At 37.1% G+C, this 22,808-nt stretch overlaps 2 protein-coding genes across 13 annotated transcripts in view; both read right to left on the bottom strand.

Annotated features, from left to right (window-relative positions):
* Window positions 1–22,808, bottom strand: part of NRG1 (neuregulin 1) — a 170,194-nt gene that overhangs the window by 72,211 nt on the left and 75,175 nt on the right. For 4 of the 12 annotated variants that reach the window (XM_014060353.2, XM_014060352.2, XM_087716233.1 and 1 more), the window contains exon 1: window positions 18,098–19,046. The exons of 7 other annotated variants lie outside the window; for them this stretch is intronic. In XM_014060353.2, the coding sequence (XP_013915828.2) occupies window positions 18,098–18,746 (649 nt within the window). In that variant the 5' untranslated portion in view covers window positions 18,747–19,046. Of the gene's footprint in view, window positions 1–18,097; window positions 19,047–22,808 lie in introns of those variants that run through there. One more of the 12 variants, XM_087716239.1, reaches the window with a different exon arrangement.
* On the bottom strand, window positions 19,100–20,270 carry LOC148045494 (uncharacterized). The gene has a single exon (XM_087716242.1). The coding sequence runs from the start codon at window positions 19,280–19,282 to the stop codon at window positions 19,100–19,102; it is 183 nt and encodes a 60-aa protein (XP_087572368.1). The 5' UTR covers window positions 19,283–20,270.

Raw genomic sequence — 22,808 nt, 5'->3', positions numbered from 1 at the left:
CAGCCTCTGCTTTGCTGTTATTATTGTTGTTATTAAATGAAGTCGCACCTGACATATACTGTATATTGTAATTTTGCTTTAGCCTTTCCTTTCTAAGTTTTAAATCCAGCATAGAGACTATATGCTGACATAGATTTGACTAACATTATAAAATATTTTAAGGAGGCCTTCAAGCTGATTTCATAATAATCATTACCAGACATTTTCTCTGTATTCTATCCTTTTTAGAAAATCCTCTTTTATTGCTGGGAGATATAGCAAATTCAAAGTGCTTTTAAGCAATTGTTGGAAATTTATCATTATTAAAACATAAATAGAGATTTACAGTTTATGGTACCCCTGCATTCACTCCTTACAAAAGGAGCAGCTAGAAGGCAACTATGCCAGAAAAAGTGCAAATATTCCACTTTCAAAAATATCCACTTGATAAATACAGTAGTAGTTCAGCAATTGCCTCATTTAGCAACCATTTGGTGATGAAAAAGTAATTATTTGGAGATGGAGAAACTTTGAATGTAACTTACTGAATTCCCTGCATGGATTGACCTTATACCTATATGGGACAGATGGGGAAGAAGCTAATCACCAGATTGCAAGAACAGGAGCAAGAAGTTAGACTAGGAGGCTTCGAGGGGAGGGGCTGCCGCCGTCGGGAGCTAAGTAAAGCTCCTGCCAGGACTCTGGTTCGTATATCTTATAAGATCTATAGATATCTCCCCTTTCTGGCAGAAAGGGGCAGGGAGAAGGTCAGTCGTTAGGATCTCTTTGTAATTCATAGCTTTTTTTTTGCTGTGAATGGAGAAGAGGTTCAACATTAGCTGAGCCTTTACTCCGGCCAGTTTTCCGCGCTGCTTTTTTTTGCAGCCTAGGCAGATTGCCTCCCCCCCAGGACAAAACTAAGCTATTTAAAAGCCAATTCGGGCGGGGAACATTCCCGAGGAACTTTCTCTATTACTATTTAAAATACCAGCTTCAATCTCGCAAAAGGCTCCCTTTCTTCTTTTTTTAACTGCGTCACAAGATGGCGATCTCGTAGCTTTTGTGTTTGATCTGACGCAGCTAGCTGACCCTACCCTCCTGAAGGCTTCTCCGTACTAATTGCTAAAAGATTATCTGAGGGGAGCACAGACTTTGATTTTTGGCTCGCTGGATTGCTTGTCTCTTATTTTTATTCTGGAATGGCTCCCAAACTTAAACAGAAGCGCCTCCTTAATAATATATCTCCAAAAAATGCCATGAAGCCGCTACCCTTGTCTCCTACACCCTCCACGGGAGATTTGCTAACACAAGAATTCCTTCTTAAAACGCTTAATGATTTCAGACAGGAGATTAATCAACTGATTTCGGATTTATCTGATGAATTTGATGCTAAAATTGCTCAGGCAAAGCAGGATATAATCGGAGTAATGACAGTCATGACAGATTATATTGCTGAAACGGAGGACAAATTGGAACTTTTGGAAGAAAGTAACCTTAATCTGATATCAAAAATTCAAACGTTAGAACAGGAAATTGAATCTGCACAAAAAGAACTTGTCAAATTAAATTATAACAAGTCTGCCTTTGCTATACGTGTTAGAGGGCTGCGTGAAAACCAACAGGAGAATTTGAAACAGACATTCTTTGAGGCTTTCAGCCGCTTGGTGGGAAGTCCGGGACTTAACTTTGATTGGCAGATTCAAAGAATTTACCGCCAGAATTCCTGGGTAGCAAAACAGCGACAGCTTCCGAGGGACATAATAATATACTTTACCACAAGGGAATCTAGAAATGAAATAATACAGAGGCTCTACGGAAAGAGGTTGAGAATTGACGGGGACGACTTGATTGTTTTTAAGGAGATACCATTTCAAATGTTAAGAACAAGGAGACAGTATGCTTTCTTAACCGAAGAACTCAGAAACTCTCAGATTTCATATAGATGGGAAGTCCCAGCTGGTATTACAGTTACATTTGGCGACCAAAAACACCGCATTAACTCTGTCTGTGAAGCCCGAAAATTTTACTACGAGACCCTGAAGGCGGGACTTCCTGATTCATCCGGATCTGGGGAGAGACAGGGAGAAGGAGAAGACAAACAGCGAGACACGTGGCTACAAGGTGGAGCGTGTTGCTTTTCTCTTCCGGAAGGGCAGAAGACTAAAGAATAAAGACTAGCGATGTTTTTAAAGCTTTATGATTTCCGTCTGGGATAAAATGGAAAAGTGGCATATCGATGATGAGACATGGAGACTGAAAGAAGCGTTGCTGATTGGGGACATATATTGTACAGAAATTTTGTTTGAACTCTAACTTTAATTGTGCATGAACTATTCTTTTAGGTGAAGAGAGCGGAAATTGTGATCTTTTTGAGTTGTGGTTTGGGACAAACGGAGTTGGGAGGTGCGTGGGAGAGGGAAGGGCAGCGAAAGTTCAATTAGATTACATGGGGCTAGAACGTAAGCTGATGTTTGTTTGAGTTGCTATATCAATATAAGGTTAAGAAAGTTTGGTCGGAGAATCTTCAGGAAAGTGGAGTAAATATGGGAGGAGCAACGAATATGGATAAAATATATATGTGGATATGGATAAAGGCAGGGTGGAAGGTTAAAAATTTATATGTGGAGGTGGGTAAGGATAGAAAGGGAGGTGTTGGAAATGAAAAATGAAAGAAGTATTTGAGTTAATGGTGTTATAGAAAGGTTTGGATACTTGGATAAAAAAGGAGATAAATTAAAGGTTTGAATAGATAGACAAAGCAAGGAGATTTTTAGTTGGGGAATTCTAACTGATCAACTTACCTGGCTCTAATATAGTGTGAAACCCTGCAAGTAGTAAAATAATCGAAATTTGGAATGAGTCACATTGATTAAGATTTATAGATAATGGGAAGCTGTGGTAACGTAGTGGGCTTATGACCCTTTTTGTTTCTTTCTCCTTTTTGTGTGTGAGTGTGGGTGTTTTTTTTTTTTATTATTTCTTAATTTTCTACTATTTTTCCTTTTTCTTTTTGGCTACTTTTATCTTACTTTTTTTAAATTTTAAAGTTAGTTGGCCTTATTATACTTAAATGCTTGTTAAAGAATTATGCCGGGCATGGGACCTGCGAAGCCGTAAGGGGGTTAGGGAGGGGGGATTATAGGGGGGAGGGGGGAGGGTGGAATTACAGTTTCAATCCTTAGAACAATAAGAATTCACTTGTGTACTGCCGTTTTTTTTTTTCTTTTTCTTTTTTTCTTTTTCTACTTTTATTGTAAAAAACAAATTGAATTGTATGGATACACCAAAGTGGGGAGAAGAGGGAAAGAGAAGGGAGAAGTAAAGAGGGAGTGAGAGGGAATGTAAGGAGGGTAAATGGAGGGAGGGGGAGATGTCTGAGGGGGAAGGGAAGTAGAAGAGGGGAATGTTGGAGGGGTGAAAGGAAAGTTGGAGGGGGAGAAGAGAGGGTGTATGGGGGAATGAAGTGTTATGTTGGGGTTTTTTTTTTTTTTCCTTTTTTCTTTGCACAGTATATAAGTGATTGTACAAAATGAAAATGAAAATGAAAATGAAATAAAATATTTAAAAAAAAAAAAAAAAAAAAAAAGAAGTTAGACTAGGAGATCCAAACTCATTAGTAGATTTCCATTGCAATGAACAACATTCAATTTCAGCTATTACAGTTGTTGACTGATCAGGGATAAAAATAGCCAGAGAAATAATTGAAGCCAAGGGCCCCTTTTCAATCAATAGAATTACCACCAGCCGATCTGGTATTTAGGTACCAATGGGGTGGAAGCACAAGAAAACAACAATTAATGACTTAACAGCCAGTCATTAACACCCTAACCAAGTATTAAGAGCTACACACAACCAGGAGCTATATAAATATAATGTATAGAACAGCCAATGGGCATATTCTGGAGAGAGAGAAGTTTCCTGATGATGGGCTCCAGCACAAGCCCAAAAACTTGGAAGAACAAACCTTTGGTCCTCTTGACCTACTCAGGTTGGATCCTGCATGAAAAAATAACACTGTAAACAATCTTTCCATTTAGAACCTTTGGCAGTTCTGAAAAGCAAGGGAAAGCTGAAACAACATCATAAACAGCCACGATTTCACTTAGCAACCTCTTTGCTTGAAGCTGGATTGTCCCCCAATGAAATTCAGATACAAAAAGATGTATAGATTAATACCTTTTGAAATAAAAGTTGCAATTTAGAATTCAAGTCTGATCCCATTTTACTTGCAACTGGAAGAAGACCACTTTTATTCTGCTGACACTAGACAAATTTTGTGTATCAAAATACTTTTATTCAGTTCCCTTACAGGATTTGGGTTTTTTTTAGAACTGGAGAAATTTCAAGTCAAATAATCACAATGATAACACAATAAAAGCAAAGTGATATTCCCTTTGCAAGTGAATAGCTATAATATTTCTTCTGATATTTCCAATAAAGCCTAACTAAATTTAAAAAAAAACCCTCTTCCACAATTCTGCATTTGGGGAAAAAAATAAATAGCAATCTCATAGGCATCTTTGTGTGGAGGGAAAGAAGACCAATCTTACAGATTTTAATACTATTTAAGATGCAGCCCAAAAAGCTAACTCTGCAGTGACATTTCAATTACCCAAGCTATTTTTCTCCCAGAATGAAGCCCATTTAATGTTCTAAACTGAGCTCTTTCTCAATGCTCAAATGAACAAAGCATTTTGCTGGCAGTTAGGGGTGCAATAAATCTTGCCACAAAATCCATGCCTGTATTCTCTCAGATGATTAAATAGTCAAGCTCAGGAAAAACATGACACAATTCAAGGGCTGCTTTTAACCCAACTAACAAAAGTGAAAAGAACATTGGCAACATATTTCTTATCTCCCACTTCTCATAATCATCTCCCCAAATAGGAACTAGAAAATGCTGTCCTTATATTATGACCTAATGCATAATTCATATAATCAAGAGTATTATGAAGCAGCTAGGCAATATTTCCTATTCTCAGAATGCCAAACATATGCCTTATCCAAAGGCTTTTTTATCACAATTGCCTAACAATTTCAAAAACTAAAGTATAAATCCTGCAACACAGATGATGACTTATGCTAAAACCTTATCATCACACATTTATTTCATCTGCAAAAAAAACCCCAATAAAATGAAATCACTCATGATGTTATTATTATCTTTTTTCCAAAAGAGATTCAAGGACTAATTGGTTTGATCAACTCTCTAAATTCACATGGTAATTCATCCCAAGTATTATCTCCAGACTTCTCTGGTATTTCATGCATGTTCAACACTTTCTTAATATAAGTGCCTGACTTGTTTTAAAATTAACAGAGGGAGAATGATAGACTGAGGGTGGGAAAAGGTAGCAATGGGCAGAGGTGCCAAATACAAATAGCCAAAGTCTAATTTTAAACATTCATTTTAAAACAAGCAGGATGAAACTCTTCTAAATTGTGGTCTTCAACTCCCAGGTCACAGCCCACTATTAGGAATTGGGCCAAGCAAATGGCTGGTTGCAGTGCACACATATGTTTATGCTCAACTTCCATGAATAGTGGGGTGGGGGCACTTGTGTACATGTGTACCAGCCTGCTGCTCATGCAGGTTGAGCTGCATGCATGAATGCCGGCCCACTCTTCACATGGCTCAGTTCCCCTCTCCCCCCCACCCCCAAGCCGGGCCACCAAGCCGCAAAGGTTGGGGAAAGCTCTTCTAAATTCTACTATATATTGTAGTCTGACTTGATTTGTAAATTTTTCAAGAGTCTTACTGCTTCCAAGCTCATCAAAGTTGCATGAAAATTGCAAGGATAGAAATATATGCTTAAATAACATTATGTGATGGCAATACCTAAAATATGCTAAGAATATTGTAGTCTGGATATTATGGAAAGCCTATCTAGTAATTGCAATCCTAGTGTTCAAAATCCTAGAATATTCTAGAAGCATTTATTAGATTATTTCAGACTATTTGTTTCAATTAATAACTAGATTATTATTTTCAACAGAGAGCTTGACTTCATCCTGTGCCTCTGATAAGTTTATAACATATCATTACCCTTTTAGCTTTTTAACCAAGTAATCAAGCTAAGTGTATATCATTCACGATTTATTCCTCCCCCTGGAAACCAGGCCTCTCTGGTTTCTAGATAAATTAAAATTAAAGCCTGTATATCTGGCAACATTACACAAAGCCTATAATAACTGCTTTTATATTTTCATGAAAATAGGTTTGCTAAGCTAGTGACACTGCTTTTGCACAAATAACAATAAATGAAACATAAATAGAAACAGGGGGAGAGGAAGGGAGGGATGGAGAGAAGAATTGATTTAAAAAGTCCCTGCCAAATAAAGGAAGAGAATCTCACTCTGGAGACAGGTAAATAGAAAATAGAGATCACACTGCAAAATATAGTTTTAATTTAGCCAGATCTTTTGAAGTAACAAATTAAATTTTACTGGCTTCTGTTGCAATGAAGTGCTGTCCAGATAAACGTTTTTAACATGAAATAATTTTTAGATGCTATAGTTGCATGACATATCCTGCATGTAAATTACTCCCCTTTATTATTCAGCTTGTTACCAGTCCATTTGAGTAATGTAGCACAGATACTTCAAATTATCCAATGTCAGCCACCTAAGCTGCATTTGACTACTGTTGTAATGAAGCTCATATTATGTAGTATAGGTAGTCCTTGACATAATCATAAATGGAGACTGCCTACTATGGCCATAGGTTATCAGAATCATAAAGTAGGGCAGGTGACTAACTAAGAACATTTCTTTTGCAACTGTTATAAAGGAAATGTGATGGTTGTTAAGTAAACTCAGTGGCTGTTAATTAAACCCATTGTTCAGTATGAGGTGTTTTTGCCAAATACCAAAAGTAAATGCTGTTTTGTGGCAAAAATAGCAATAGCAATAGCAGTTAGACTTATATACCGCTTCATAGGGCTTTCAGCCCTCTCTAAGCGGTTTACAGAGTCAGCATATCGCCCCCACAGTCTGGGTCCTCATTTCACCCACCTCGGAAGGATGGAAGGCTGAGTCAACCTTGAGCCGGTGAGATTTGAACCGCCGAACTGCCAGCTTAGCAGTCAGCTGAAGTGGCCTGCAGTGCTGCACCCTAACCACTGCGCCACCTCAGCGCAGTGGTTAGGGTGTCACAAATTGTGGTCATGTGACTGCAAGATGCTGTAAATGGCCATAAATGTGGACCCATTGCCAAGTACTCCAAATGTGGTCACATAAATGCAGGGGCATGTGGACATTGGGAAGTTTGGAACTGTGTCACACTGTAAGAAGATTTGAGAGGTCTATTATAACTTTAAATGGTCATAAATTGAGGACTATCTGTATCAATTCTGCTAGAAATGTCTGAAGTCATGGATACAGTTTCTGGGTATTTTGTGACATGGCTTGTAAAGTATATGTGAAGATAATGTGAGTTTGGGACAGTGAGGACAGGAAAAAAAGTGCCTGATAATATTTCAGTAATTGAATTGTAAGCCACCCATAATCATGGAATACAACGGGTGGCTACAGAAATTGCATGCATGCATGAATATATTGCTATGCAGATATGAGTGTGTGGTCAATCATGGGGAGATAATAGGATATAATGAACTCTTTGAATTGTATGCACTTGGAATAAAAAAACCATTCAAGGAAAAAAAAGGTGGATACACACAATGTTGTGTAAAAATGATTCTGATCTTCTCATTCCAAGACATTTGAGCAATACTGAAATCAGAGTATAATGTAGGGTATCATCAGAAAGTATTAAGACATGCAGTATAGCGGTGACTCATATACAAAGATACCGATGCTGGTTGAGATGGCATTAGACCATCTGTGATAAGATTTTTAGTATTTAGTATTTAGTATTTATTGTCACTTATAGGCTGCCCTTTTCCCTGAGGGGACCCAGGGCGGCTTACAACTCAAGGGAAGGGAGTGCAAAACAAGACGTAAAACAATATGTGGATACAAATACAAATAGTAATAAAACACAACATTCATTCAACATTCGGGTGGGGTGTATAAAATCCTATCCCCAGGCCTGACGGGATAGCCAGGTCTTAAGGGCTATGCGGAAGCTCTGGACTGTGGTGAGGGTGCGAATTTCTACGGGGAGGTCGTTCCAAAGGGTCGGAGCTGCTACTGAGAAGGCTCTCCTCCGCGTAGTCGCCAGTCGGCACTGACTGGCGGATGGAATTCGGAGGAGGCCCACTCTGTGCGATCTGATGGGACGAAGGGAGGTAATCGGCAGAAGGCGGTCTCTCAAGTAATCAGATCCACTACCATGGAGGGCTTTATGAGTGGTGAGTAGCACCTTGAAGCGGACCTGGAGATCAACAGGTAGCCAGCGCAGCTCGCGGAGGATAGGTGTTATGTGGGCGTACCGAGGTGCGCCCACTATCACTCGCGCGGCCGCATTCTGGACTAGCTGAAGTCGCCGGATGCTCTTCAAGGGCAGCCCCATGTAGAGCACATTGCAGTATTCCAGCCTAGAGATCACAAGGGCTCGGGTGACTGTTGTGAGGGCCTCCCGGTTCAGGTAGGGTCGCAACTGGCGTACCAGGCGGACCTGGGCAAATGCCCCCCTGGTCACAGCCGACAGATGGTGGTCAAAGGTCAGCTGTGGGTCCAGGAGGACTCCCAAGTTGCGGACCCTATCTGAGGGGTATAAATTTTGACCCCCCAGCCTGAGTGATGGAACGCAAGCCAAATTGTTGGGAGGGAAACACAACAGCCACTCGGTCTTGTAAGATTCTGGGCAAACATCTCTGTATATATTCTGAACAAAAATATATTCAACTCAAAGAGTCTCACAAGATTCAGTACCAGTGTAGGGATGGGATGGGAAATGTTATGCTATGGATAACCAGTCCTTTCCAGCATCACACAAAGCTTAGACAGGGCTCAAAAGAGAGAAGGGTAGAAAACCCTCTTTCATACTGAAATCTATATTCACAATGTGTGAGTTTGTGTGTGTGTGTGTGTGTGTGTGTACACAAGATAGAGAGTGCACGCAAAATCTAATTCTTTGGGACTGCCAACCACATTCAGCTATATTTCTTTTTGTAAGGGTCAAGATTGAGTCTCTCAAGAGCCTGAAGGAGTGCATGACAACTTCACTTCCTGTCCCCTGCAGTGCAGTTATTTACATTTGATTTCAAAATTCTGGTTGATTTCATGAGGCTGGACAGGGACAGCCAAGGGGGCCATAAAATGCCCAGTTCTGCTTTAATCAGATATTGTATCTCAAATTTCATCATTCCTGTCGCTATGCTAAAAATAAAAATTCCTTTCAGGAAAAGTCTTGATGATTAACAGAACAATGAAGAGTCTTGGTGCCCCACTGATATCCAGTATGTCTTAAAGAAAATACAACGGGCAATATCTACTTCAGTCGTATACTGCTATTCCAAACTGACCATGGCCTCTGAAACTGCTTAGCTATAATCCAGGTTCTGTATTAAAGGTGCTTCATTGCTGAACCAGCTGCTTCATTGCATTGCATCAATATTGATTCAGGGTTAGGTTTCTGCAACAAAATCTATTGCATTTCCATTAGCAAGAGTGCAAATGATAAAAAAGTTTCCATTTATATCTTTTGAATTGCACACTGCAGAACAAATGCTCTACTACACAGCAACTTGAGCCATAACCTCTTGGAAGAAAAAATGTTGTCTTGTTGCCAACTACTGTGCATCAATTCCTGATTTTTGTTTTCACTGTTGTTCTTATAATATTGACTAATTCACAAATTGAATATATGCAATGTTCGAAGGACAAATGTAGCAATATTACACCATCCCATGCTATAGTTGAAGACAAATATTATCAATCTTTACATGGGGAAATAGTAACATATTGTGTATGTGTGTGTGACACTTTGGATTACTTTTGCTAATGTGTGAGTTTAATAAGTGGTTGTGAAAACACTAATATTAAAATTTTTAAGCACATGTGCAGTCTTGAAAGATTGAATCACATTGTTGAAATGTGGAAGTTGAAGTTTTTCTGTAGCTATGGTTTATATATTGTGTACATAGTTAAATTCATTTATTTTCCTAATTCTTGCAGAGTGATATAGCTTATTTAGCATTTTGACTTCATGTCTAAACTGCCAGGGCAGAACAGGTAAATTATTCTACACTATTCTCATTTCAGTTTAGTGAAATGTTATTTGTTTTAGAAATTCTAAAGCTAAGTGATTTTGCTGCTGTAAATTTTAAATTGCATCAGCAAATCTAGTTGTCTATTCTGGATTATATATATATATATATATATCTTTAAGTATTTTTTATTATAATATACCTCATCAACTAATAAGATATTTTATCAAAATAATTCATATATTTTGTATATTTATGATTGGGTTGCCTCTTTTGAGGGAGTAGGACTGCCAGATAGATAGCAGAATAAGGGGGAAAACCCTTATATCAAATGCTGTATCAAATGAATAACAACAATAGCAACAACAACAACAATTATTATATCAAATGAGAACAAATAACACTGGCTATTTTGTAGACTAATTGTAAAGATTATCAGTGTCATTCATTGGCCTCTTTCGTATTTTAGTGGTTGTTATCTAAATCAGCCAATAGCAGCAAGGGGCAAAATCTGTTAAAAAGAAATGATGCCTAATTTTATTCATAATTTATTCATGATTTGTATTGTACATTTTAAAAACAATTGATTGTATTGGTGTCATATACTTTGATACATGTTTTTGTGAATTTTATGCAGTAATGATATCTTGTTTTATACCATATGAAATTAAAAAAGAGTTTCATTCTAATATTATAATGTAAAGCTTTTAAGAAATTATTTTAGTGACAAAAAAAGTATGGGGAACTGATGAGGCCCGCAGGAAGCTGTTTCCCTTCTAAACTATTCATCTAAATCACTCTGATCTGTTGAAAGAAATGTATTTAATATCTCTCTAAATATGATTATCAATCACAACAGCAATATATGAGTATTTTGAGTAACAGCCACTAGAATGTGAAAAGAGGATTCAGATAACAACCAACTGAAATGGGAGACAGGGATGAGAAATTAGGTAGTCCTTGACTCACAACCTTTTGTTTAGTGGACTGTTTGAAGTTACAACAGCAGAGAAAAAAGTGACTTATTCACATTTATGACTGTTGCAGCATCCCCTTGGTCATGTGATCAAAATTCAGATGCTTGGCAACTGGCTCATATTTATTACAGTTGCAGCAGCCCAGGGTCATGTGATCGATGTTTTGTGACCTTCTGGCATGCAAAATCAATGGGAAAACCAGATTGTCAACTCGCGACGCATTCCAGACCTCTTGAGTTGCCAAAGGCAGGGGATGGGGAAATGAGCCTCGCAGCTGTATCAAGGAACTTGCATTTCAGTCAAAACAAAGCACATTTCAGCTGACAACGTCAAGATCATCTCCACGCAAACCCACATTGGCCGGAGCGACTTCTACAACCTGCGGAATTGCTTAGTTGGGGATGACACACCTTGGGGGGAGGGGAAAACAGAGTCAGAGCCAAGGCGCGAATTAAGTATGGTCAGAGTTGTCTTTACTTGGTTTGTGCAGATATGAAGCTCCTAGTAAATAACTGGATTTCTTTTGAAGCTTGGCTTGAGGCTCATGATTTAATTAGGGCATCAGTCAGAACCCTGACACAGATTTACTTAATACCTTCTTAACAACTGCAGTTATTCCCCTAAGAACTGTGGCAAAAAAGGTCATAAAAGGAGGGAAAAACTCACTTAACAACTATCTTGCTTAGCCACAGAAATGTTGGGCTCAGTTGTGGTTGTAAGTCAAGGACTACTTACATAGCAGAATGGTCAGCCAGCAATATTTTATAAATATTATCGTTAATAACTATTCTCTAAATTTAAGTTAGCCACCTTATAGAATAATAAAGTAACATCTAAAATCAGCAACAATAATAAACCTAGACATAATATAATCAATAAAATGTGCAAAAAAAAACCCAAGATCCTGTAGACAGAAATAGCAGGACAAATATTTACAAAAGGCACATCAAATGCCATTTGAAGAATCACGATGTGATTTCCTAAATGCTGAAAAAATAATAAAGGCTGCTGCAAGTTTAAATACTGAGGAAAGTAATCTCATATGGCTAGATTTTCAGGAATCATATGACTCAACTCAAAGGCTGGGGACATTGAACAAGGGCATTTGATTTAGAAATTAATTTGATGGGGAGAAAGGTAACCTTTTGAAGATTTTAGGACTACAATTAATTACTTTTATCACTTTCTTCATATAACTGATGCTATTATGATAAAAATGCTGAGAATGGTGTTTTGGATCTGCTTGACAATTCTGCCATGAAAATTTATTTATTATCTCTCATATTAATATATGAATTCTTGGTATATCTTTTAGTTTCAAGTATTCTACTAATTCATCTTAGAAGCCAAAGTTACTAATCAAACTGTAATGCACAGTAGGTTATATTGATGTTGTATGTCTAAATGTATATAAAAATTCATGCTTGTAATGTAGAAAAAGGCAGCATTAAGGATTGGGGAAAAAGCAGAGAGTGCTTTTGGGTGAAGCTTCAAACTTCAAATAACCTTAAAATACTGCTGCACAGTATGTCTACTTGGTTATGAGGAACTGCTAGAAGATAGGTTAGGAAAATAGAAAGAAAATTATTTTTTCTTTTAGGAAGAAAATAATGTAACCCAAAATTTAACCCATTTTAACCAACCATGTCCTTTCAATTTCTTTAAAAAAAAGTTAGTTAAATAATAAATTTGTTCATATTTTGAGCTTATTTCTAGCAATGGAGTCATACTGTTTATGATTCATAGGAAACAACACATTTTATATAATACAAAGTTGGGCAACCTGTGGTCTCTGTGTGCTTTTTAAAATTTCTTACCTAAATCTTAAATCTGTAGCCTGCGATGAACATATTTCATCACTGGTTTGCTCCCTGAATTTTTTGATTATTAGGAATATTGCAATCACTGAGGACAAAAAGTTGTCAACCATTATAAGGAGAGCTAATAAAAAAAGATTAGTAATCTTTTAAAATATGCAAGGTCTACCTGAAAAGTTTATGAAATAATGTGGTAGAAAAATCATTAGACCCAAACTTCAAACTTCTAAAAAAGAAAAAATCCTAGGCAGAAAATGAATATTGTATGGATATAAAACTTCTCTAACTTTACAACCCTGCTCTTTCAAATCATCATACTCATCAAACAGCATACAGAATAGGAAAACAAATGTGAATGAAAAATTAGGAATGTTAAAAAAAAGTACATAAGGTGAGAGTATTCATCAAACATTGGAAGCACAGATTTGGAAAAAAAGAAAGACATGGTATTGAAGGAAAAATGGAAACCAATTGCAGTTAAACATTGCTTCCCCCACAAAAAGTAATTCTTTTTCTGCATTGGCAACTGGAAATTAAACTTCATTCATATGTAAATTGTTCCCTTTAAGCTAGTCATTCTTTTTTCTTGTAGCTTGCCTGCCTAGAAGCAATAGAACTGATCTCTTATGAACAGATCAGTCATGTTACATTGGCTGATTTGATCACAAGCTTGTACAGATCTGATTTTGTACCTCTAAACAAAGATAGTTGTCTCTAAACAAAGATAGTTAACTTATGATATAGGCTTGCCAAAAACAAAATTGTAGTAGAAGTGCAAGTCCAGAAAGAAAAGGGAATTACTAATTCTTGTTTTGCTAATAACCAAGACAAAGTAAAAGATGAGTCTGCATTTAGGAATTTGATTAGCTTACATGACTTGCAATTAATGGAACAATCAAGTAATCTCTTCTGGAAAAATAAGATGCTGATTCAGGTATTGGCATAAATGGAAATTACATGAAAAAATTACCCTGGTTAAGGATTAGGACTAATTATCTAGTAATTTTACATTGAAATGGCAAAGTAAATTCTACAATTCAGGCAAATCAAAACCAAATGGCTCAATTCTTTTGTCTGTAAGAAGGGAGCAACAGGTAGTTTGAAGTAAATTACTTTTGTACAATACAAGTAAGTTTCTCTCAAAGTTCAATCATAACTTCTGAAATTATTGGAGTTAAAGTATTTTTTTTAAAAAGCATAAGAAAGAACATGTCTGCCTATGGAATCATGCACAATTGTCTTGGTATATCAATTTTTAATTTAATTTGACTTCTTTCATTTATCCAACATTTTTTGAATAAATAATGCAATTATATTCTACTTAGGCTCTAACAATTCCACCTGAATTTTGGAATCACCTGCAAAAGATATACATTGCATGATGAAACAGGAAAAGCAACAATGATAATTTTTCCTATCATTTCACTCATCATTTTTTTCATTCAGAATCCATTGAAAAACATTTTTAAAAAATTACCAAAATTGATTGCAATGTAATATACCTTTTAGAGAGATACATTTTGATTAAAAACCACAATAGCAGTCATATTTATTAAGGATGTCTTAACTCACATGTTTGCATGTGAATGAAAAAAATTCTGCAAGGCAAATATTGTTTCCATAAATTCAAGAACCTAATCTATATTGTTTAAATTGTGCTTTTTATTTATGATGTTATATTGCTGTTGTAGGCCAGAAACAACAGGTATATATATCTAAAGGGCTGTTTGAGAAGCAGTTACTATTCTCCAAATTTTGCAAGCTTAGATTCAGCTAGGATTTTCTTTAAGTAGGTCTAAAGCCACCATTTAAAAAAGCCTCCTAATGTCCTTCTGTTGATTAGGCATTAAGGATGCTCTGAGCTGTTCTTGGTGGCTTTCAGGAATGCAGACTCTTTTACTTTATGCTTCTAAACATTTTTGTCTCATCTGTTATCCACATACAAGGAGTTAACAATAAATAGACAAAAATGTAGGTAATGAAGCTGTACAATAGAACAAAGACAGTAATGGTCACCTTATTTTTTGGCCAATAAGTCAATTTTGGTCACCTTTTTTTTGCTATTATTATTTTAGAGGATGATAAGCATGATCTCTGCTGAAAAATGCAGCACAGACTCTTCCTCTAGCAGTTAAAAGTATGTTCAAACAAAAGATAAAAAAGCTTTACTTCCTTAGCATAGTAACAACAAAAAATATAAAAAAGCTTTACTTCTTTAGCACAGTAGCAAAAAAAATATTTACAATATATAATACAATGTATATACAATATTACAGAAACATTTGCTATAATCCAACCTATTAGCTATTACAGTAATTGTGCTGCTTTTGTACAGTTGTGAGAAGTATATTTCTACTTCGTTTGATTCGTATTCATGACACCAACAAAGGATTATTGAAATAATTATAGCAAAATATAACAGATTCGATTGACACGTGAACATACCATGCCTATAAATGTGTAATTTTTTTTAAAAAAAATCTTACTTCAGGAGAAGAAATATGAGATTTATTTCAAAATCAGAAAGATAAAGAAAATTTATGTTCCTACTGATAAATTGACAAAATGTTAGTACTAAAAAGGTAGACAATCGCTTGAAACTAATTACTAGGAATGTTCTCTTTCTGACTCCAGCTCAGAGAAGAATCAATTAGCTCTTCTCAGGCTATGACCTTGAAAGATGCAACCCCAAACAGAATATGCTGAGTTGGAGAGAAAGGAAATGAGATTCTGCCATACACAAAAAATATCCAGCTTCAAAATTGACCTGTCAGGCTTTGAACTATACTTAGTTTGAACAGTGCAACGAAGCTCAATGCTTCCTTACATGTATATGCTTCACTCTCTTCCAACAATCCACCTAATTGATTTCTTCTACAATCCGCTCCAATAACATATAACCTCTAATTTATGATAGGGTTAGGTTGTAAGTCACCTCTTACCTCTTTACATTTTATGCCAAACCTATGTTTTTTTTTTAACTTGTAACCTTGTTCTCTCTTATGTAAAGATGTTCATTGCTGCAAAACTTAAGATAGACTGATTTTAAATGCAAATGAAAACATAACCAAAGGTATCTCTCTATGGAATTAATGTGGAGTCACCTCCTTCCTTTATTCTGCAAATATCTGAGTTAATTGCATTACCAATAAAACCAACCAGCTGTTATAACTCCTTTTTTCTCCCTGTAGAAACTTATTCAGTGACTAGGGTATAAGCAGAGGCCATATTTTTGGCCTAATTTTATAATATTGAAAGAACTAAATTCCTTAACAGTTTACAGACTGTTGTGGGCCAGGCATTTTAAAATTTGTATTTATAGGTCTTTGGTATTTTCTGGTCCTCTGGGAAGAATTTTTTTTCTCCTGCTAATGATAACCCATTTGTCAGCAGTGTTATTTGGAAGGAAGAAAAGATGACACTGTTGTGTGCAAAAATGGTCTGAAGCAATCTTGATATATGACAGTTACTTAGCTGATCTTTACTATACAGCGATCCATCCTTTATTTGACAGGTTATCAGTTCAAGATAGGTAGAGCTCCAGCCAATACTTCAGTAATTAATTCTCAAAGCAAAAAGTACATGAAGAAGCTGCATTGTTATAACCTTCAATTCCTCTCAGTGAGACTCTGTCATCTGAAATATAATAACTAGGCAAGAACCAAACTGTAGTTGCTGAAAATGGGTACAGCGTTCCTGAAAGTGATAGGATTTCTGAATTGTATAACTCAAGTCATTCATACATGAAAGCTGTAAGCCTAAAGTTATTAATCTAGCAGAAGAATTGCAAGAACTTGTGCAGACCTGATTTTTGAAATGGCAAAACTGTTTCAATGACAGAATTTATGAGACATGTATCTACACAGAAGAGAAGATGCATCTTTGATACATCATGCTCTCAGAAGGAATACCTACAAAGCAGCTTGGCCAGGGAAAAAAGAGGGAGAACATTCTTGCATCAAAAGTGAACATACATCAAAGGACTAGCAGTGTTCTTCACTGCATGTTCCTCTTAAACATTATGAATCACTTCAAAGCAGCTTTCTGATTCAAGACACACCATGCACGAACTGCATTATCACAACACTTGCATTTTAATAAACCTCAGCACTTTTGTTCTCTAATATTGGAGGTGATTCTATTAAAGATACAAAAGGTTAGAAATGATTTTGATAAAAATAAATGCTAACTTTCTTTCAGGGCTGCACATCAAATTATCCCATTACATTTTCATTACTTGCAAGTTTGGTATGTTAGTGAAAAAAATGTTTTCTCTGTTTTTCTGATTTGAACCATAAGACGAATGGGATAAAGTTATTAATTTAAAGTGATGGGTCAAGATTTGGCCAATCAGCAAAGAGGGGGTGTTTTGAGTTAAATTATTCAGATACCTTCAATCCTGAAAAAAGCTTGATTATATGGACTCCCTTTCTCTCTTGAATGCCACACTGACCTACATTTCTCAAGTATTCCCTAGAAATGAGATGCTCCAAGTCAGATGCATTGCGTTTTGATTCCAAACTGGTAGCCAAGGTCAAGAGAAATACAGTCTGTACATGCTTAGAGGCGCCTTTGTTTTCATTGCTATACTATACATTCCAAGGCTCTTGCCATAAAAAAGATTCCAGGGTGGAATATAGCAAGTTATTGTTGTTTTTTTACCCAGAATAAAGAGCTATGAACAATATTAATGAATTCCACAGCAAAAGAGGTATTACTAGAACTGCATATAGCAATGAAGTAGAACTGCATATGACAATGAAGCAATCCTTGATAAAGGTTGTACAACTTGTAATATCAGAACCTAGAATTATTGCTAAAATTCAGAGCAATGTACTTTTTATTTTATTCTTGCTTTTAAGGGAGAAATGTATATGCTATGTGAAGGGGCAGATAATTTGTCAGGAATGCAAAATACGCAGAGGTTGAATAATAAAGAAATTTGACAATTATGAAGAGCTCAGATAAAATAAAATCACTGTAATGGACATGTAAAGTCAAGTGACTTGGCAAATGGTACAGTAAGTTTCACTTCCCTCATATTCTTTTTGTGAACTTTCATAAAGGAATAAGTTAAAAGTATAATTTGCACTAACCAGCATCAGTTTTAATGATCAGGAAAAAATGTTCACTCATCATGGTACTTTATGCAAAGTGTTGTGATCCAACTGGCATAGGAAGTGGGTGGGCGGGGGATAAAATATGAACTTACCTGATTTTGGTGCAGCTGTTTGGATATTGGTTTCAATTTCTTGTACCAGGGATGCAGTGGTGGGTCTTTTCACTTCAGGTTTTAGGCTAGGCAGAGGTAGCGAGGGTACCAAAGATGGCAAGAAATAATCATTTCGGACAGTGTTATATGGAGATGGATTAGAGGCAATCTCAGAAGTAACTACCATGGGGCCTCTGGGTTGCTCCATGATCTCCTGTGCGGCTTCATTGGTGGGAAGGGGGAAGTAGGAGGTTTGCACTGCAGATGGCAACCAAGCAGACAGTGCAGTAGGGTCCATAGAGGTAATCGGATCTTGTCGAGCCCTACTGGGATCAAGGTGAGTAGGAGAATCATATTCAAAAATCTTGTCCACAAACACCCACTTAAGGCCAGCAATGCAGAGGCAGAGGCTGATCAGGCAAGCCAAGATTGGGACGATGCAGATCTTTTCGGAATTAAGGCAACCCGTCAGTCGCTCTGCCTCCAGGCACACACAACAAGTAGCTGCAAGGCCTGCTACTCCCTGCATCCTGGTTTCCTCCCTTTGAGTCTCTGGCATCTCTTCTTCACCAGGAAGCCCATCAAGGGATGCAGTGGGACTCAGCTGGGTTGAAGGATGTGGAGCTTTTTCCAGACTAGCTTCCGACATTTTTGAGCCTGTATTTTCCAAGGGGAATTCTTCTCAAGAACGCTTAATTATAAAGCTTGTTTCGGGTCCATCCCCTTTCACAGGAAAGCCGGCTTCAGAAATCTTACAGCATCACAGCACAGGCATAAAAATAGAGTCCAAGCATCAGAAAAAATGAACCAACAGAAAGAGACCACCAAAGAATCTAAACCTTCGAAATTCTCAGAAAAGAAGCTTCTCATAGTGAAGCTTCCTCCTCCCTTCCCACTTTTCAAAGGTTCTTATTTTAAATTCCTAGTTTCTTCTCAAGCCATCCCCGGCTCTTCAAAACAAGGCAAGGAAAAGCAGAAAGCTCAATTCCTCCACAAAATTGGTTAACTGAACCAACAACAGCCCAAAGTGAACAGCCGGCTTCTCACCTTCAGCATCTGAGACTGGGGGCTGCTCAGGAGGAGGAAAACACAGCTGGAGTCATGCAGGAGAAGCCAAAGGAAAACCAGTAAGGAGGGTAGCAGCAGCAGCGGCAATGGCAGCAGCAGAGACAGTAACAACAGCATCCTGTTGTGCAAAGGAGCTGGTTGAAAGAGGCTGAATCATTACAGAGCAGCAGGTGCCTGCTTCCTGAGCATCATTCCCAGCATCATCATTATAGAGGAAGGAATAAAAGGATGGGGACTCTCTGCTCTGCGTCCTTACCAACTCCTCCTCCTCTTCTTCGTCCCTCCAGAGTACTCTTTCTCTTCCGTGCCTTCCTTCCTTCTGCTCTCTTTCCTCTTTCCCCACCCCTCTGCAGGGCTGGCCTGAGTTAAATCCGCACACCCAGCAAGACAGGGCTGCCAGGGACTTCCTATTTCATCCAATTAGATGGAATAGAGACGTACAATCAAAAAGAGGCATGCAGGAGCCAGCGAGCGGTCTTTTTTTTCCTTTTCCTCCCAGTGTATGATCACGAAAGGATTCCCAACCATTAGAGAAATCTAACAAAGCTGCAGTGAGGACGGGGCGGGGAAGAAGGTTGTAGGTGACAGCCTTATGGGCTGGACCTCAGGCTGAGGCTGTTGGATATCCGATCCTTCCCAAGGGGGATGGCAGGCCTCTCAGCTGCAATTGCTTTCTGCTGCTACCTAGATATAAAGTTTGCCTTCCTATCAATCGAGCAAGTTAGAATCATAATGGACAGGATGAGAACATAATCCTCATTTTAAATTGGAAGTGTTTTTTTTTCTTTTTGGTCATATGATCCAATCTGAGAAAGCTTGCACTTAAATCAGAATGTTCACATCAACAATCTATGATTTTGCTATGATGATTACTGTGGCTCCTGCTTTATTAGTACTGAATGAGCTTCACACAAAAGCCTTCAATGGGAAAAACTGTTATGTGGGACAACAATCTGGCTTTGCAAATATTTCATTTTTTTGTCCGAAAGTATTTAAAGGAGAACCAAATTTAAAGCATTTCTTCATTTTCTTTCTTCAATCTGCATTATTTTCTTGTTAACTAATGAACTGCTACCAATTCCAAAATAAATACTTTCAAGGACACTGATACCATAAATGAAAAATATACAAAAGTAACTATAAAAGGAACTTAAATCTGCATAGAAACATAACCGTGACTGGTCAAATGCAGAAATTATATAAATATTGACTTCACGATGAAAAATAGTCAAATGATAATTTTCAACGGCAATCCACTTTTGTATTGTATATAAGAAAATGATATGGACCATATAAATCACCAGGATTCAGTGTTTGATAATTTATTATTTACCAAAACCTGTAATTGTATTCCTTAATTTAACTATTTCAATAGCAATAGCCCTTATATTTAAATACTGCTTCACAGTGCTTTACAACCCTCTGTAAGTGGTTCACAGAGTCAGCCTATTGCCCCCAACAATCTGGGTCCTCATTTTACCCACCTCAGAAGGCTGGAAGGCTGAGTCAACCTTGAGCCTGGTGAGATTCAATCTGCCAAATACAACTCAACTGCTTTTAACGTTACTATATAAAACAGAAGTCTGAATATCACAGTGTAAGGGTTAGCAAGATTTCCCTTGGAGGTTGTGCAGTCCAAAGTGTCAATATATAGTGATGGAACATATTCTGAATTCTTAAAATCTACAGTTTTTCAAGATTACGCACTGTATCAGTTTCTCTGGCCTCAAGGCACTGTGGAGTAGCCTCATTAATTTTAATCATTCATCCACTCTTAGTTGTTCAGAAGTATTGAGTAAAATATCTTCTGTTAAAATTAATAAAAACTAATCAATAACAGTAAAAACAGAGATTTTCAAATATGTAAACATAAAATGAGTATAGAATTATTCATAGGAGTAAACACATCAAAACTGATCAAGTAAAACTGAGGCAGCAAAAAATGTATGCAGTTCTATTGATGGAACAAGTTCAATGGTTTCTACTAATTCTCCAAAGATTTCACATTCCTTACAACTACTTTCCTACTTACCTACCTCTCTCATCAAAGGCAGCAGACAAATTGTTTCTATACTGCTGCTATGAAAATCATATGGGTGTAATGCTATTGGGAGTTGCGCTTGACTCAAAGGAGGTTACCATATCTGAAGTGAAAAGATATTGGCAATCACTAATTAGGATTTTGCTGCCCTCTAGTGGTTATCAGGATTCTTGCATCCCAGGTGATGGTAACTTGAAGGAGGACCTCTCACAAGCTTAAGTTTTCCAACCCAAATATTTGAGGCCATGATGGGAATATGCAGTATATGTAATTTTTGCATTTTGGCTGAGGAATTCTATAAGTTGTAGTCTACTCATCTTAAAGTTGCCAAGTTTGAAAAATGCTGATCTAGAGGTTTCATTGGGTGGAGAAGTATTCTGCATTATTCTGTATTTAAGCCTGAATGCCTTTTCAGAAAACTAAAGACTATTTTGACTTTTTAATTTTTTTTCCAGTGAAAGCTTTTACTAGATCTGCTGAGATTGTTGTTTGTTTACCCTATTCAGCCATTTTTGCAACTAGAAAAAAAAGCCTTTTCTAGCCAAAGATCCAGTCCAAAAGAGGGAAAAAACCTCATTAAAAATACAGGAAGGTGATGGCTCACTCCCATCTTTATTCCTATTACATCCTTGCAGGAATATACCTGTACTCTCTAAGGTGATATATATAATCATGATCAGTGATCAATCACAATCTTATTCTCAAAGAGTCTTAACATATCCATTTCAGATGTCTTTGAACACATGCATAATACCAGCTTTCACATTCTCTATCTTTTCAGACCAACTTTATTTGAAATAGAAGTAAATAAAATACTGTTCTCTATTTTACGTATATCATCAGCTCAAATGGCTGAAAAGGAAGGTATAGTTTTTTTAAAATCTACTTCCTTTGCAGTCCCTTTGTTTTCTGTTCTCCATAATCTTCTGTGATAATCAGAATCTAATATCTGCCACATAAGACTGCAAGGGTTGGGTAGACCACAAAACTGTAATTTTGCCTTTTGTAATGCCTGACCTTAAAATAAACACAGGTTGTTCTCAACTTATAACAGTTCATATAGTGACTTATGACTGTTTTTCGCAATTACAACCTTTGCAGCATCCTCATGGTCACATGATCCAAATTTGGATGCCTGGCAATGGCTCATATTTATGACGGCTGCAGTGTCCCGGGGCCTTGTGATCACTTTTTGTGATCCAATAAGAAATGAGAAAGCCAGATTCACTTAATAACCATGTACTAATTTAACAACTGCAGTGATTCACTTAACAATGATGGCAAGATAAAATGGACAAAACTCACTTACAACTGTCTTGCTTAGCAACAGAAATTTGGAGCCCAATTGTGGTCATAAGCCGAGGACTACCTGCAAAATTTTACTTTCACATTTTAAGCCAAACTTTCTTACTTTGCACTTTCCTAATGTGCAGGTTAATTGAAATACCCTCAAACAATCCTCAAACAAAACACCAAGCAGGCATTATTATGTGAACAAAAGCCTCTTCAGAAGTCAGGTGTCAGCTGTCTCTTGCAGCCATAAAGGGCCATCTCCACTGTCTGAAGGGGAGGGTTATACCTGTATATGTACCTAAAGACCAA

Source organism: Thamnophis sirtalis, unplaced genomic scaffold, assembly GCF_051295495.1.
Source record: "Thamnophis sirtalis isolate CommonGarterSnake01/CBP01778 unplaced genomic scaffold, rThaSir2_p1.2 scaffold_5, whole genome shotgun sequence".
Lineage (NCBI taxonomy): Eukaryota > Metazoa > Chordata > Lepidosauria > Squamata > Natricidae > Thamnophis > Thamnophis sirtalis.
This window is presented reverse-complemented; position numbering and strand designations above follow the sequence as displayed.